The sequence below is a fragment of the Ostrea edulis genome, chromosome 5, assembly GCF_947568905.1.
Source record: "Ostrea edulis chromosome 5, xbOstEdul1.1, whole genome shotgun sequence".
Lineage (NCBI taxonomy): Eukaryota > Metazoa > Mollusca > Bivalvia > Ostreida > Ostreidae > Ostrea > Ostrea edulis.
In genome coordinates, this window is record NC_079168.1 from 79,239,183 (window position 1) to 79,258,161 (window position 18,979).

The 18,979-nt window shown below is 35.9% G+C and overlaps 1 protein-coding gene across 1 annotated transcript in view; it reads right to left on the minus strand.

The window, feature by feature from the left end:
• The window catches only part of LOC125652746 (acyl-coenzyme A amino acid N-acyltransferase 2-like), a 33,705-nt gene that overhangs the window by 14,545 nt on the left and 181 nt on the right, over window positions 1-18,979 (minus strand). Inside the window, exons 2-5 of the mRNA XM_048882131.2 lie at window positions 6,211-6,489; window positions 5,800-6,063; window positions 4,531-4,700; window positions 2,500-2,613 (exon numbers count right to left, since the gene is read on the minus strand). Of these exons, the coding sequence (XP_048738088.2) occupies window positions 2,500-2,613; window positions 4,531-4,700; window positions 5,800-6,063; window positions 6,211-6,489 (827 nt within the window). The remainder of the gene's footprint in view (window positions 1-2,499; window positions 2,614-4,530; window positions 4,701-5,799; window positions 6,064-6,210; window positions 6,490-18,979) is intronic.

An 18,979-nucleotide genomic window follows, 5' to 3' on the forward strand; every position in this document is an offset into this window, starting at 1 on the left:
TCCTATATTTTCATTTATATACACAATGGGGTTAAGGTGTCCCGAGTAAAATAAGAAGTAATAACAGCATATTCATATAAAAGTAAAATTCTTTCAAGCGTCGCATATTTTTAGTAAAAATCGTTTGTCAATACATAAACAAACATCGTATCACATGGGGAAATCCTTTGCTTAACTATTACGTCGTCATACAAGTGACATAGAGCTATTTTTATCCGCTAGACTTTTAGTTGTTTATCACCTCGGTACAGGTGAAAGATGCACTCAAATCATTTGCAGTTTGGGCTTGATATGTCGACATTGATATGGTAAATTTAAAGAGTGATACGGATCGGTACAATATCCTCTCAAATATAGCAATTTCCATAATCTCAACTCAAATGTTGGGCATTTTCCACATTCACATCCAAATCGTATCTAAACGAGGCAAAATATTGTACCCTCCGTATCAAAATCCTAAATCTGCAACTAGTTACCTTTCTGAATATGCCTTGTTCGAAATAAAATATCGTCATCTTTCACCTGTATTGAGTCGATATGTACATGCATTGGTTTTCTTTATTCTAAATGACTATACACACTGGGGGTGATATCAAGGTCACAAAGTGATGTAAAGATTACTTTACAGTCTTCCGTGCACACACTATATATAAAAATATAAGACTTTTATATTATCGAAGAAAACTGGGGGAAAAAATCATCTGACAAACAGATTTAAACACATACAGCTTGAACACTAGATAACGGCAATAAATAGCGATAAAATATTATGACATTTTCCCCGCGATTCAACTATAGACCTGTATGTCGTGACGTACTTTTATATTGTGACGTCATATAGTATGAAGTGCACCGAGGTACATTTTATGATGTTTAATTTTACTTGGGACACCTTAACCCTGCTGCGTACAGAAGCCACTTTTCACATATTTGATTGTTTTCCTTGTTGACTGTAAGTGAACTCTGTCCCTACTTACTGTGTAGGTATTCAGAGTAGCCATAAATGCACCTCCTACATAGAAGAGCTTTATTCTCAAAAACTTAAAGTGTATTACATAAATCCACGACTATTTTAAAATTGTAATACCTTGCCTATTATGCACATATAATGAGCATACCTTGCATGTAAAAAACACTCCAGGTGGATATAGAATTCCGTGTTTAAGGCAATCAAGTATTCTTCATCAAATCTGTTAAATCAAACGCTGCCAACATATCTATGCAAACCTCCTTGACAACTTTCAAAATATATACAGTAGCCTCTTGACAACTTGAAGTTCAAGGGACCTTGATGATAAAACTTCAAATGATCGAGAGATTGAAGGTTGGGTAAAATCTGGACCATTATGGTTAAAATTTTATAGCAACCGGAGTGCATATTTACAACATACAAATGTACTGGCATTGCTTTGACATGTTGTTCTTCATATTTTGGGGTATTTGACTCGATTTCAACAGCATGAAACTTTATCTTGCATAGGTAAAAATATTTTTTAAAGTTTATGTATTTATTTGCTTTTTATTCATTTTTTAAAAGATAGATATACATGTACATATTTACAAGACAAATCGCTCATACATAACTAAGTTTCGCAGTCACTTACTACACGGAGCACATTCGTCACAATTTCCGGTCGCTCTACACAGACCACACACTCTAATAAATAACAATATTCCTTAGCATGCCACTGTACATGTATTATATTCTCAAAAGTACTGTCTCATTGTCAAGTCTAAACCAGTCATAAATTTATCTATAGTTGAACAATGTAAAAAAAATTTAGTGCAGGTGGAAGGTTAAACTGACCAATTAAACAATGAACTATCCACCCCACAAGGAAATACAGGTCATGTGTCACCTAGATAACCTAAATTAACATGTTCGAGCTAGCCCCCTACATTCACTGTTATCCAGCTAGCTAGGTTCAAGCGGAAATAATTATACACTGGAGTGATGGGGTGTATACACTACCACCACTTCCAGAGATCGAGAATGAGAAACAATGAAATACATTTTACGGGACCCAGATTTGACTTCAAGAGATCAAGACTTCCAGAGATTGAACGTTCGAGATAAAATTTGCTTAGTTATATATTGTAGATAAAAAAATTGGGACCACATCCATGATTTCACTTGAGAAATCAAGAACTTAAAAGATTAAGCTTTGCAAGAGAAGTCAGAAAAGTTCCAGCTAAGTGCACTCATCCTTCAAACTTTTTCTTCCTGTGACCTTGGTCATAGGACCTCATCTCAAGGTCATGATACACTGTCTTGTTATTAAGTAGTCTTTGTATCAAGTAGGAGTTTTTAATGTCTCTCCATTAATACAAAGATATGGTTTGGACAAATAGTAGGACAGATGGATGGACAAACATGGTAATTCCTATATGTACAGATATCACTTAAATTTTTCTAGCCAAGAGTATGACAAAATGGAATTACATTCACAACACTAATGTGACAGTATAACATTTGACAGGTATTTCCCATGACCTTACCTGTGGCACTCGTCTACACAGCTCCAATGCGTACATTCCACTTTTGGACAGGCCTATTACACAGACGCCATCATTCTTTATGTGTGGTAGCCCAGCAAACCATTCAGTGCTCTCCTAGAAAACATTTACTGTATCACTTAATCCAGACAATCATACATATCCCATCATTCTTTATGTGTGGTAGCCCAGCAAACCATTCAGTGCTCTCCTAGAAAACATTTACTGTATCACTTAATCCAGACAATCATACATATCCCATCATTCTTTATGTGTGGTAGCCCAGCAAACCATTCAGTGCTCTCCTAGAAAACATTTGCTGTACAAGTAGGTGTCAGAATGTAAGGAAAAATAAGTCCTCACGCTTTCCAGTAAGGTGTTCCATTAAGGTGCGACTAATCCATTAGGATGCTTCCATATTGATTAAATAACTTGCACCATTTTGGTTCTTTAAAGGAAAAAGACTTTTATTTCGAATTTTCATGTAACAAGAGGCCCATGGGCCTTATCGATCACCTGAGTACTAGTGAAAAATTATCACTACTCCCAAGGGCTATGAAATCTAGAAAAAATTTCCTGTTCTGAATATCTAAGCTAAATTTAAACTGTGATGATTAAACAAAAGTATAAAACAAGATGTGCTTTTACAACTTCAATACCCTCACAAGTACATACACTGTAGCTGCAGAACTGTAGCTCTCCGAAAAAATTATGTTCACAGACTGGTCTCTCAACATAATTTTTTCGGAGAGCTACAGTTCTGCAGCTACATACACTGATGAAAGGCTTCACATAATATAATACGTGTATTAACATTAAAAGATATGACTAATTTGGACCAATTCTAGAGTCAAAACCCTGGGTTGTGAAATTCACCATTTTTTGTACATCTTTTTCTGCTATGACTTATTAGTATGCATTTTAGATTTTATACAGTATCAGCAAACTTACAGTCACATAAACACTATACACTAAGTTTGGCAACACCCTGAGGTCAACGGGGAACATGAAATTTACAATTTTGGTAGCTTTCCTGCTTTACATCTTAATGCATTTAGTTTTTCTTTACCATGTGCAGTTCTAGAGAAGATTTTTGAAAATTGGTCAATTTTAGGCAGTTTTTGCCCCACTTCTAAGTAGTGGTGTTCCAATCATTGATTATTATCGAAAATCAGTCGATTGTTGGCAAATTCTAAGCGCTCGATTATGAAAATTTTATTCCAATTAATCAGTTTTTAGATTCTGTTTTCTCGACAACTGTACTTTTTCAAGAATATTCTTACTGTGACCTATCTGTTAACCTAAAAGTCTTCTTTATCGTAATGGCAGTGCACATGAAAGCGAAAGTATTCATACCCGGGGAATAAAGCATGTTTCCATGGTCAGATAGATGTACGTTGATTCAGGCACATCCATCAAAGAGATTCTTGATACGAGCAAAGCCATTTGTGAATTACATAGATAAAACAGCATTCTAAGGCCACTGTTACTCTGCATGTGTGTATTGTGTTTTCAATTGGTGACAATAGATCTGATTTGTTTGTTTTTTTAATATTAAAATGAATTCCTTTCCTTATTTGTCATTGCTGAACGTTAATTATATTTAATGCTGGATCATCTTCAGTTAATAAGTAACTTTGATACACGGGGATATATAACTGGAGCAAACGATATCCTATTTTGGTGCGTAAACCCTTCTAAAAATAGTATTGACTTTTATATATATATGTAATGAAAGGATATTAAAATAGTAAAAGAATAACAAATACATACAGAAAATATTCATTTACACTTTCTCAGCAATAGAAACAATGAATATAAATGTAAACAATTTTTCAAACATCCCAACTTATTTTCATTATTTTTTATTATGAAAAGGGGCAAGACCCTGCAAATGAAAAGTTTATGACTACGACATCGGACAACTTTTAACAAGAAAAGTTCATTTTCCGCTCAAATGCACTAAAAACACAAAACAAATAATGCCACTTAAAACAGCACACAGCTAATTCTGAAGCCTTAAGGATTGCTTACAATGAAATAATCCAGTGAAATTTCAGTGAGATTATCTGGTAAATCTTCATATGCAAAAAATGGCAGAGCTAACACAGAGAACCCTCTGGATGCCAACAATGCTGCTCGATGATCGAATAGTCCCCCTCCACTCCCAAACATGTCAATCACTCCAGGAAATGGCCCAGGTCCTGAAATAGAAAGCACATACCACTAAAGTATTTAACTAGTGCAAAAACTCCTTACACGAAAATTTAAATTTTAAGCGTCAATTGGATATATCTGAAAGCAATAGCTGAAAATTATTAAAATGGAAAGTAAAGTCAGAAGCTGCTATTTTTACGTCTATAGGTCAGGTCAAGGTCATAGCACATGCAGGTCACATTTTGATACAAGGTACAGAACACCGTAGCCAGGCTTGTGTTGAGGACAACGACACAGGATTATATTTCCCCAGTCTAAGCACAGCTGCATTGGTTTCTAGTATATTTACAAAATGTTGGTGTTTACCTTCTACACACTGAGGGTATTGGTGTTTACCTTCTACACACTGAGGGTATGTGTTCCCGAATATTTACAAGAACTCATTAACATGTATTCCTAATCCCGACCACTAAGATCTGAAATATCACCGAGACTCACTCTTCCAAAAATTTGTACAAAGTTTTTTGGAGAACGCATGTTAAGTTGAACTGCAGCCAGTTTGTGGAATGACCTTCCGCAACATGTTAAGCTGCCAAAAACATTAAACGCTTTTTTAAAAAAAATGTTAAAAACACACCTTTTAAAAATTGCTTTCCCTGACTTTTAAGCTTTACCATTACAAATTTTTGTCAATGACTGTTTTAATGCAAATTTCTAAATCTTCTTAACGTTTTATTTCATTGATTTCTGATACTTTGCATTGTCCTCTTTAGCTATTGATCCAATTTATTTAAAATTAGATCCACACAAGATGTCTCGATATACGTGAGCAAATCAAAGGCCTAATTTTAATTAGATTGGAGACCTTGATAACCAATTTATTTCATATCTGTTTAACAAATGTAAAATAAAAGTGTACAAAGGAAAAATAGCGTAATTAACAGCTTACAATTGGAGAAAACCATAGCAACATCAGTAACACCACAATTTTTTGGTACCAGGTTTCAGCCAATGGTATGGTTATCAACCCCCAGCCAACCAATCAAACAGAATGCGCTCATTCTGGTTACAAAGGAAATAATGGGTCTTAAGACAAGTTGGTGCACACTTCACTAGTAGACTCCTTACACAAGCTGTGAAACTCACCCGGAGGAGTGAACAGTACACCCCTAACATTCCCATGCCTCACTCTCTCTCGTCGGACATTTTTATGTTTGTACCATCTGTACAAATCTAATGTAGTAAGAGGTTCTGGGGGTGGATCAAACAAACTTCCCCAGGAGTGGTGGCCTTCCAACACTGACAGTGTCACAACTATTGGTGTGGTCACATCCTTTTTCAGCAGTCTAACATTCTCTCTCTCAGAAGGTTCAGGCTTCATGCTCCAAAATAAACCCATCGGTTCCACTCCTAAAGTGTTAATATGTAGAATCAATGTAGATAATGCCATAAAAATCCTGCATTTTGAACTATTTTCACTTTGTACATTAACACAATACCAGTACCCAGTTTGATATTATTTTAACGCCTGTAAATTACCGTGTTTATTACACCCACCTGTATATGTTCCTTGTACAGAAGACTGGTTCTCCACAATCACATGACCTTGATCTGTAGCAGTATAACATCCAAAGGATGAAAACCTTAGCTTCCCTTCTTGTAGAGAGGCTTTGATTGTAACAGGGCCATTCTTGGGCAGACCATCCACTTGGATGTGGATTTTCTCATCCACCAATGCTTCTTGTGGAGTGGCCGATATTCTGACTTCAGACATATGGAGAGCTGATGTGGAAAAGCAGCTGACCCTCTGAACTGCTACCACATTTGAAAGTAATTCTGAAAATAATTTAAAAATATCAAAATGACGGGAATTATCTTAGTCAGGCAACTTCCATTCTAAAATCTATAGACAAAATAATTTCAAACAGGTTTAAGAGACAAGTTAAAGGGCTTGAAATTAACATATGCCCATCAGTCCGTGACTGGTTAAAAGTCTGGCAGACTGACTGACATTTGTTTTAGTCAATCTGATGGGACTGGTCAATTTTCTAAATCGTCATTCTGGAAAATATACTTATGAATCTTAAATACGTATTTGACATTCCTCTGTAGATATCAAGCGAACCCGATTAGTAAATATAAATCTTACATAAGGATTACAATATTGTCTGATGCATATTGAGTTAAATTACATATTTCGTTTTCATAACATTAACGAAATATGTTTTATTATTTCTGGAAAATTCTGGTGGACTGGTAAATGTTTCTGCAGACTGGTTGAAATTATACCCCGGACACCAGTTAGGACTGGACCGTGTAACCGTGTGCGATGACATAAAAAGTTAGTTTCAAGCCCTGCAAGTAGCAAATAATAATACAGTTGTGTGACAGTGGAGAGAGAGAGAGAGAGAGGAGAGAGAGAGAGAGAGAAAGAGAGAGAGACAGACAGAGAGAAAGAGAGACAGAGAGAGAGAGACAGAGAGAGAGAGACAGATATACAGACAGAGAGAGAGACAGACAGAGAGAGAGAGAGTCAGAGAGAGAGAGAGAGAGAGAGTAGTGCAAGAAAAAAAAACCAAAAGAACATTGGATTGTGGAGCAACACTGGCAAAACTGAGTCAGGTGATCATTAAAAATAACCACAGGCATGATTGGCAGGAGGCCGACAATCCCCATTTAGGGTGTCCGTCAACCTTTCTATTCTGATCAATGGCACAGTTCATTACAGTGCTGAAACTTTGACGACTATACAATGACATGTATCAAATGAATGTGGGACATTTCAACCCAAGGGACGTTTCAACCTCAAGGACGTTTCACGACCCTAGAATATAATGGGTCGAAACGTCTCACCTAATTCTTTATTGATATATGGGACATTTCAACCCAAATTTTAATCTTAGACTCTCTCCCTCTCTCCATGTATGCAGTGATTTTTCTACATTTTTTACAAGGGTCCTGTGGCTTTCAATTTGGGGAAAATTGTCAACATTTCAGTCAAATTGGGAAAAATCAATTTTATCTTAGTTAAGTTTTAAATTCATATCAAACATTATGGTATCTTTACTTTACACATCTAATTTTCTTTAACCTTCTAAAATTTTCAACTATTCTATCCAAATCATTCCCATAACTCTTTGTTAAGTCTTATGTATATAATTCACATCGAATGTTTATTTTTTTTCAAATACGTTTTCCTTTCATAATTTTATTATTGGGAAAAATGCAAGCTAAATTGGGAAAAAATTGACAATTTTTAGGAGGGGAAAGGGCCGAAATTCAGACCCAAAAAGGACCTTAAAAAATCACTGGTATGTATGTGTATATAATTTTTTTTGTTTTATGTGTATTTATGAATTGATTTTGGAATGTCAGTGTTATGTATTTATGATGTTAAATAAAGATGTTTCAATGTTTGCCACTCGCGTTGTTAGTTATGGAGATTTTGATTTACATAATGATTTTCGCAAAGTTTGAAAACATGCAATTTCATTGGAATTCATTATTATATTAATTAATTGTCGCTGTGACTACAAAGAGCAGCATGCAAGATAACTGCGATCAAACATGACAAAATTGGCGAACTCGAAAGCAAAGTCTTTAAAAATAATTAAGAGGCAGTGTTTGGCGTGGAGACGATAATAATGAGATCAATGTTTACACATCCAAATACATATGAAAGTCACCCCAAACAACCTTCGTTGCACCCAAAGAGTTTGCAATTGACGATTCAAGATACCTGGTAAGTTGAATTCATATTATCATACTAAACACTGATTTGCACATAAGCGTGACATTTCCTCATTAAAAATAGGCTAAAAGCGTCAGTCAAAACGAAACACAATTGATCATCTATTGGATAGGTACATATCTAAGGAATATATTTCCAAGTTTTCTGCAGCACTGCTCTAGAAACATATCTCTTCGATTCACCAATAGAAAAATCTTCATAGTCAAAACCGGCTAAGTTATCTTTTTATCTAATAAAAAAAAAGATAGACCTAGTATTTGGTCAAAAAGCCTTTAGGGTAGAGACTTCACATGCAGTTATCAATTAAAACAAAAAATTAACTTTAGGGTCGAAATGTCTCTGTTATGGAAAAAAAATATCTTATTGGGTCGAAACGTCCTAGTTATATAGTGAAAAAAATGAGTGGGACGTTTCGACCCAAAATGGGGTCGAAATGCTTACCGGGTCGAAACGATTACTGGGTCGAAACGTCTTTTAGGTCGAAACGCCTTTGAGGTCGAAACGTCCCATTACCTATCAAATTCTAGTGCATGCATAGTTTATATGCTGATATACACGTGATTGTCATTGAATATGTTTGCCAGTAGGTATGCCAATATGCAAAGATTATTTAATCAATGAAAACATATATTTTCATATATAAAGCTATAAAGCTAGGCATCTTACCACCTTAAATCAATTTAAAACTAATTAAAAGTTTTATTTCCACTTGGTCTGGCCCCACATGTAAGTGTAAATCATGCAGATCTTAGGTCCAGTTTACGTAGCTTTATATGTTGCTTCTGCTTTTTTTATCTATGCAGCATTTATGTGTGTGCAGCAAATAATAATTTGCATGGCTCAATAGACCTAAATCTTTTCTAGTTTATTATTTATTTTTTAGTTAATTTCATCAGTAATGAATTTTTAAATATTTATACGATTAATTTACTACCATTATTGATTTTAATTGTATTTAAATTATTTTCAAAATTCTTATACTATTTATCCAGCTTTCTACTTGAAACAGCTTACACTTTTCACAATATTAGCAACAAACATAGCTAATTGGCTTGAATTTTAATGATGATTTTTATATACACATATTCTTGCTTGTAGTATTTTATTTCTTCCTCTTAATCTTATGTTTTCGTATCTGTATATTCTTGCATGAAATGTTTTATTTTTTATTCTTTTGTTAATATGTGATATATGTCTGTGTATATGTGTACATGCATGCTATGTGTCTTTGATATACGTGTATGTGATAGTCGGGTAAAAAAATCGGTTAAAAAGCTCTACAGAGCTTGTGTTTGATATGTTGAATGTATATAGTTCCGACTTTAAATAAAATTTACTTCAGGCCCTACTTTACTTTTGGTGGGCAGTAAATCTAGTACTGCCGACTCCCGATGGTCCCGGATTGCTATGTTTTAAAGATAATATTAAAACCGGCCAACAGAATTACTTCATACTTCTCGGGAACAATCTTTATGTCCAAATTGATGCGTACAATTAAAAAAATCCCAATAATAATAAGTATAAATTCTTAAACTTGAAATCTTACCTACTCAAAAGCGGTAAATCTAGTACTGTGTTATAAATACAAAAACCGAAAACGGACACCGATACAGGTACGGTTAACAAACATAGCTCATAACACAATTAATATGATCCAAAGAAAATTACCATTATAACGGAAACAAATTACTTTTAAAAATTAATAAAATTTACCATTATTAGGCATTCTTTGTGTTTCTAAATCATGGCAGAACTCTAAGCCACATAAATTATGTGTTTTCCCCGATTCTACAACATGGACGTAGTTCTACCGTAGAGCCCTCATTACAAATTAAATTTAATTTGATGAATCTTAATTACACATTTATTACTAATTGTCTTGAAGAAATATTCTATTTTACATATTGTTCTATTTGTTTTTTAGGTCAAAATTAAGTACTAAATCATGTGTTCTATTTTGGTTCAATGTACGTTTATTTATTGCAAAAAATAATTCTATTTAAGAATAAAAATAAAAGATACGGTATCTAATTCTTTTTTATAATAACAGAAAATATTCAAAATGTATATGATTTTGTTGATATGTGATTTTTAACAATGTTTTGATTATTTAATTAACAGTTATATAACAAATTCTGAGCCTTAATATGTGTAAATTTTAATCATTAGAAAATCAAGATAATAATAATAATAATAACTAGACACGATCTCGTTGCGAGCAACGAGTAGGTCTTCCGTCCGATTTGTTGATGCACTCGGAGTTAAAAAAAAAAAAAAAAGACAAAGGAGTCCCAATTTAGTTTCCGACTTTAAGACACTTTAGATATAATCAATTTTTCATATCATAAGCTTCTGAAGCAAAGTTGCGGTGAAATTCGTTTGAAATTCGACTCTCCAGGCGAGCCATAAGGCCCGCGGGCCTATTTCTTGATGTCATTTGTTAGCCCTCTATAGACTCAACAACTTTAGTTCTATATGTCTTTACAAAATATTTACCTGTAAAAAGTTATTGAGATCGACCGATATGGACAAAAAATCGACTCTACAGGCGAGCCATTAGGACCATAGGCCTATTTCTTGATATCAATCGATAGATCTCGATAAACTGAACAACTTTTGTTCAATATGTCCTTACAAAATATTTACCAGTTACAAGTTTTTGAAATCGACAAAAATCGACTCTACAGGCGAGCCATGAGGCCCACAGACCCATTTTTTGATATTGATCGATAGGTTATGACACATTGAACAACTTTTGTTCAATAATGCTTTTCAAAAAATATGTCGTTTTAAAGATATGAGGCATCAAATATTTACGATTTTGGCCCTTAAAATCTCTAATTACGTAACATATGACCTACTTTTTGATTTGATAAGATCAAGCTCGTTGAGATGAACATTTCCGCTTCTACAACTTATTATAAAATATTAATAGTTTCTGAGATATTCTCAAAAACATTTGGACCCTTCTGAACCCCTAATTTAAAGGGCCAGCCCGTTTTGCTTGATGTCGTAAGAAAGGCCTTGTCATTTTAAACATTTTTTGCTCAACAAGTATTTAGAAATTCTTTACCATTCTCGAGTTATCTCTACAAGAAATATTTAGGGGCCAAACTGTAGCTCCCTAACGGGGCCACATAGGGAAAAAACGAAATGTACATATTGTTTAGATTATCATTCTGAACAACTTTTGTTCAATAATGTTTTTCAAAATATTTGTCGTTTTCAAGATATGAGGCGTCAATTATTTATGATTTTGGCCCTTAAAATCCCTTATTATGTAACATATGACCTACTTTTTGATTTGATAAGAACAAGCTCGTTTAGATGAACATTTCCGCTTCAATGACTTATTACAAAATATTAATAGTTTCTGAGATATTCTCATAAACCTTTGGACCCTTCTGGGCCCCTAATTTAAAGGGTCAGCCCCTTTTGCTTGATAGCGTAAGAAAGGTCATGACATTTCAAACATTTTTTGTTCAACAAGTATTTAGAAATTCTTTACCGTTCTCGAGTTATTTCTAGAAGTAATTTTTAGGGGCCAAACTGTAGCTCCCTAACGGGGCCACATAGGGTAAAAACGAAATATGCATATTGTTCAGATCATCATTCTGAACAACTTTTGTTCTTTATTGCTTTTCAAAATATTTGTCATTTTCGAGATACAAGGGGTAACAAATTTATGGTTTTGGCCCTTAAAATCCCTTATTACGTAACATATGACCTAAATTTTTATATGAATAGATTTGGATTGTTGAGATGAACATTTTTTGTTCTTTGACTTATACCAAAATATTAACGATTTTTGAGATATTTGATCTAGACTTTGAGCCCTTCTAGATCCCTAATTTAAGGGGCTAGCCCCTAAATCTTGATATTTTCGAAAAGATCTCGTAAATGTGCACAACTTTTGTTCTACATGTCTTAACAAAATATTTGCAAGAAAAAAGATATTGGAGATCAAAGGTCAAAAATCGCCGAAATCGGCGACAAATTTTGGCATCCATTTTTTCAGGTCCAGGCGAGCGTTTAGGCAAATCGCCTCCGGTAAAATCGAATCCCCCAGAAATCTTCTAAAATGTTTACTCTATCTTGTGTAGAAATTTCAAGACTCTAGCTTCAAAACTAACGGAGATGTGTGGACAACAAGGCCCTTCAAAAAGTCACTAAAAGAGAGATAACTCCTGACCGGAAGTGACGTCAAGCACGAAATTTTGCAAGCAAAGTCTCGTCACCAAAAGACATCTGTCCTGAAAATTTCGTGAAAATCGATCAAGAAATGGCTGAGAAAAACGCGTGTACTACCAAGGAAAATAATAATAATAATAATAATAATAATGAAGAAGAAGAACGCGAACAATAATAGTAAGGTCTTCCGCAGGAGACGGAAGACCTTAATAAATTCTTTTATTTAGACAGGATAGCACAATTAGTACAAATGACTAGTTTACATTGTGGTCCTGTATAAAACATATTCACAGACAGATAAATGAGAGAATAGAAAAATAGATAACATAATATAAAATATATACATAAAATATACATACGATATCACTGGGGGGAAAAAAACAACAACAAAAACAAAACATATACATCATATCTATATATCACTTATTTGAGTAATAATGCTGCAAATATGCTGATTTAAAAGATGTAACAGAACCACAGTTTCTGACAGACTCAGGCAACTGATTCCATAAAATTGTGGAGGATACCTTAAAAGACCGTTTATAATATTCAGCTTGAACTCTTGGTAAATATAAAATGCCACTATCGCTACTTCTTGTTGTTCTGGAACTATTAAACTTGGCTGACAAAACTAAAAGATAAATTAATTTCTTTATGTACATGTAAAATTGGTCCTTCAAAATTCTTATTAGATATTGTTTTGCTGGGGAAGAAAAAAATTCAAACCCGAGTTTAGAAAATATAATAAAAACATTTGATTTTAGATACAAATATATAATATTTTTAAATAATAGATTTTCTCTTAAATAATAGAACACCCCTTGGAATTTCGAAATGTCATTTCTTTTTTATTGATTTGCCCCCATTAACACACCCCCCCCCCCCCCCCCCCCCCCCGAAAAATTTATTACACCTAGGATTTATTGTTGTTCAAAATGTATAGGCAATGTGGTTTGCCTCGCATCAGATGGTAATTAAACTGATTTGCTATGTAAAGGTTTTCACTTTCATCCGAAGTGGAAAATTGGTTATAAATGACCACTTTTGAGGATCGAGGCTGTTTAGTGCGGGAGATCGATAAACACGTGTGAACAGTCTAACAAGTTTAATAAAGATGGCAGTCAAACAAAATACAGTGCATTCTGGGAATAGTTCAATACACACATGAAATATCGCGGGAAATTCAAACTGGGAAATAATCTTTAAATGTATTATGCTATTAATATATTATAAACATCTCCTTCCTTAAGATTATAAATCTCAAAAATTTATCTTTACCAAAATTAGGAATAGTTGAAGCAAAAATAGATGTACAGTACATAGGAATTGAATTTTTCAATGTATCAATATATCTTTATATAATGATTAGAGTTGACTGTCTTTATAACATAATTACATACAACTGTGTAATGTCTCTATTCACTTCCAGTGAAATGTGCAAAAATGAATACCATGTACATTAAAGTAAATGAATAGCAAAATAGCAAAACTGTTCAAAATGTCTGACATGACTTATGAATAAATTCACAGCAAATAGTCACTTAGGTAATTGGGGCGTTTTATTTCGCGACCACTACGCCTTACGGTAGCTGGTGGAGTGCTACTCTGTGGAATGTTCGTAACAGAGTTTCATTGGTAAGTGGTGTGGTTGTTTCGGTACACAGCGATTCCTCTGAATTCTGGTTCCCCATCGGAATTTCCGGTTCCGGTTCCATAGCGGAAGAACACTGAAAATCACTTGGCACAGATGAATCTTGCATTTCATCATTGACATGAAGCAAGTGCTTACGATTTCTCCTGAGGTCTCCACTGAGAGTTTTCACAAAGTATGAGCGGTTCGCGTAATCAGCAGATGTGACGATTCCTGCCTCATCCCAAGACTTTTCTTTATCAGTTTTCACCCTAACACGGTCACCTACGTAAAGTGGTTTTAAAGTGCGAGCTCCATGCATACGATTGAAGTTTACACGCATCCTGTGTTTGGATTGTCTGTCCTTTTCCCTAACTTTTCCTAGGTCCGGCCATCCAGGCTCTAGTTGGTCAGAACAAATCGGAACGGTAGTTCTGATTTTACGTCCCATGATGAGTTCAGATGGACTAGTACCTGTCGCATGTACGGGGGTACTGCGGTAAGCCATTAGGGCTAGAAATACATCCGGCTGTTTGAGTATTCGTTTGGCTACTTTAACCGCACTCTCTGCCTCTCTATTTGCTTGAGGATAATGAGGACTGGAGAATGTATGATGAAATCCATAATCAATCGAAAACTGTCTGAATGATTTCGAACTGAACTGTCCACCGTTATCACTAACAAGTTCCTCGGGTATGCCCCATCTGGCAAACATATTCTTTAATTTGCCAACTACGTGATTACTTGTGATATTGTCCAGGTAGGCAATCTCCAAATACCGAGAAAAGTAATCCATCACTACAAGGTAATTTTTGCCCTGTAATTCGCAAAGATCAGCTCCAACCCTTACCCAGGGACGACTAGGAAGCTGAGTAGTTTTAAGTGGCTCACTACGCTGTGACGGATGGTTGGTATTACAAAACTCGCAACACCTGATCAAATGTTCCAAATCACTTGATAATCCAGGCCACCATACTGATGACTTTGCACGCTCTCTTGACTTGTTCAGTCCCAAATGGCCTGTATGTATCGCTGCGAGTACATCAGCTCTCAGGGATTCTGGAATCACTAGTCTGTCTCTATAGAACAGTATACCATCAGACACTGAGAATTCGAATCTTGGCGCGAAATATGGTTTCAACTCCGCATACAATGAATTTTCTTTTTGCGGCCAACCTTGCATAGTGTATCTCATGACGTCAGGTAGAATCGGATCTGAAGATGTTTCGTTACGAATTTCTTCCAATTTCTTATCTGATAATGGTTTCGTATTGACCACGGACGCTACGTATGTGGTAACATCTTCAACAGTATTGCTTTGATCACTGATATTGAGAGGACTTCTCGAAAGCGTATCTGGAACCACGAGCTGTTTTCCTGGAACATGTTTCGCTACGACATTGTACCTACGTAATCTCATCAGTAATCTCTGGCATCTCAATGGCGCTTTATTGAGATCTTGAGTATTAATCAGCGGTACTAACGGCTTATGGTCCGTAATCAGTTCGAATGATCCAATTCCCATGAGGTATCGGTCGAATTTCTCGCATGCCCACACTCCGGCCAAACATTCCTTCTCAATTTGCGCATATTTACGCTCTGCCTCGGTAAGTGTGCGAGACGCAAATGCGATTGGTTTAGTCTCTCCATCCACAACTTGAAATAGCGCTGCACCGATACCGAAACTACTTGCATCCGCACTAACGATAGTGGGTCGAGTCATATCGTAAAATGCAAGTACTGGCACTTCTGTAATGAGTTTCTTCACACGGTCAAACGCACTTTGCTGAGATTCATCCCAAGTCCACGCTGTGTCTGATTTTAACAGATTATTGATAGGGTTCATGATACTGGACAGATCAGGAACAAATCGACCAAGATAATTGATCATCCCGATAATACGACGCAACTCACTGATGTTAGTCGGTGGTGGCAAATCCAGAATAGAGCGCACACGTTCTGGACTAGGTTGAACACCTCTTTCGAGATGATGTGTCCAAAATATTCAATTTTCTCCTTTCGATATTCGCACTTGTTGGGATTTAGCTTGATCCCTGCATCTCTAATACGATCCAATGCTGCTTTTAATCTGCGGTCGTGTTCATTGCGTCAAGATCCATAGATGATGACGTCATCTATTATCGACTCTACGCCTTCCAACCCAGATAGTACTTCTCCCATGCGCCTTTGGAATATCTCAGGTGCTGACGAGATTCCGAACGGTACGCGCGTGTAACAGTACCTTCCAAAAGGAGTAATAAATGTAGTCAATTTTTGACTGTCCTCGTGCAGTTTAAGTTGATGAAATCCTGATGCTGCATCCAATTTAGAGAATATGGTCGCTTCGCTTAATTTCGGTGAGATATCGTCCAGATTCGGTAGCATGTAGTACTCACGTTTAACGGCTTCGTTAAGACGCTTCAGATCGATGCAAATACGCACATCACCATTTTTCTTTGTTGCTGGAACAATTGGTGCACACCAGTCAGTAGGTTCATTAATTTTACAAATGATACCATCATTTTCTAGTTTGTCGAGTTCTGCTTTCACTTTCGGCATAAGAGCGAACGGTATTCGTCGAGCAGTCGTAACACAATACGGTTGCGCATCAGATCGGAGAACAATTTTCACTGGGTCACCTTTCATAGTACCGTGATGTTCTATGACACTTCCTATCTTCTGAATGAGACCCATGGTAGACGCAACTGATCTTGATAGAAGATTATTCTGAGAGTCGGTGCTTGGAATCACAACTACGTGAAATGAATAAGGATGATTCTTAAGTCGAGTAGTAACCTTGAATTTTCCAAGTGAGTGAAGATCACCGTTTGGCGTTTGTAGTTTGCTGTTGTTCACATGTAATTTTGGTTGAAATGGTAGCGATTTGTACGTGTATTCTGACATGATGGAAATGTCAGCACCAGTATCAATCTTGAACGGAATCTCTGAACCACAAACTTTAAGTTTAACAAACCACGGTTCTCCCTCGTTGCACGCGGTCACTGAACCTAGAAAGTAGTCATGATGATCATTGTCGTCGTCGACAATTTCACGAACACCGGCAACAGTGTTGGAACAACAGCACACTGCGAAATGATTCCTACGGTTGCACTTTCTGCATCGCCGTCCATGAGCTGGGCACTGACCCTCGTAATGTTTACGATTGCATGCTCCACACAACGGTAAATTCGCATTCTGTCGGTTCTGATTATTAGATCCTCTGCCGCGACTAGACTGTCTCCACCGCGAGTCTGTTGCGCACCTCTTCCACGATTTACTTGGTGTGGCGGATCTTGAGTATGACGTTTCACCCGTAACGCATCCAAATTTTTGGATTGTAGATCTCTAATTTGAGATTTCACTAATTCAGAATTCCTGGCCATTTCTGACGCTTTCTCAAGAGTCAAATTCTTGGTTAGCTGCAGTTTCTCTGATAGTCCTTTGTCGTTGATGCCAATAACAAGTCTATCTCGGATTGCCTCGGATCTGTTAGCAAAATCACAATGTTCTGAGAGTTCATGCAGTGAACGAATAAAAGTTTCGACTGATTCTCCTTGAGCTTGCGATCTCAGGTGGAATTTGGCCCTTTCGTGAATCACGTTACGTTTGGGTACAAAATAGTCATCGTACTTCTTCAGAATTACCTCGAACTTTGTCTCATCTTCCCCGTCACCAAATACGAAAGACTTAACTATGTGTTCCGCCTCCAGTCCCATGGCATATATCAATGAACTAATTTGGATGGCTTCATCCTCCTTGTCAAGTTTCGTGGCGGTTCGGTACCTGCAAAATCGCTGTTTCCACTCCGGCCACTCGCTTGGTCGGCTAAAGTCGAACGATTCTGGCGGGTTGAATTTAGGCATAATGGTTCAGAATATCGGAAATGTCACCTGAAAAACACTTACAGTCTCTAGGCGTTTCCTTACTGTGTTAAGTCTTCTGACACCATGTTTAGTGCGGGAGATCGATAAACACATGTGAACAGTCTAACAAGTTTAATAAAGATGGCAGTCAAACAAAATACAGTGCATTCTGGGAATAGTTCAATACACACATGAAATATCGCGGGAAATTCAAACTGGGAAATAATCTTTAAATGTATTATGCTATTAATATATTATAAACAGAGGCAACATTTCAAGTTTAAGAATTTATCTATATATCATTGGGCTTTTTTATTGTGTGGATCAATTTGGACATAAAGATTGTTCCCGAGAAGAATGAAGTTATTCTGTTGGTCGGTTTTGATATTATCTATAAACAATCCAGGACCATCGGGAGTCGGGAGTCAGCAGTACACTATATAGGCCTACATGTATATTTTGGAATCATTAAAACTGTGAAAAAGAAGAAATACTTCTAGTAAAACATAAAGATTTATTCAACATCGTTTTTTCTTTTTAAATTATGTTTCTAAGTATCTTTTTAAATCATGCATTGAATGAAAAGTGACCGTTTTCGGTTTTTGTATTTATAACACAGTACTATATTTACCACTTTTGAGTAGGTGACATTTCAAGTTTAAGAATTAATACTTATTGTTATTGGGTTTTTTTTAATTGTGTGAATCAATTTGGACATAAAGATTGTTCCCGAGAAGTATGAAGTAATTCTGTTGGCCGGTTTTAATATTATCTTTAAAACATCGCAATCCGGGACCATCGGGAGTCCGGAGTCGGCAGTACTAGATTTACCGCCCACCTTTACTTTCTAAATCGACATTTCGATATTATTTCATTGCAATTCTAACGATT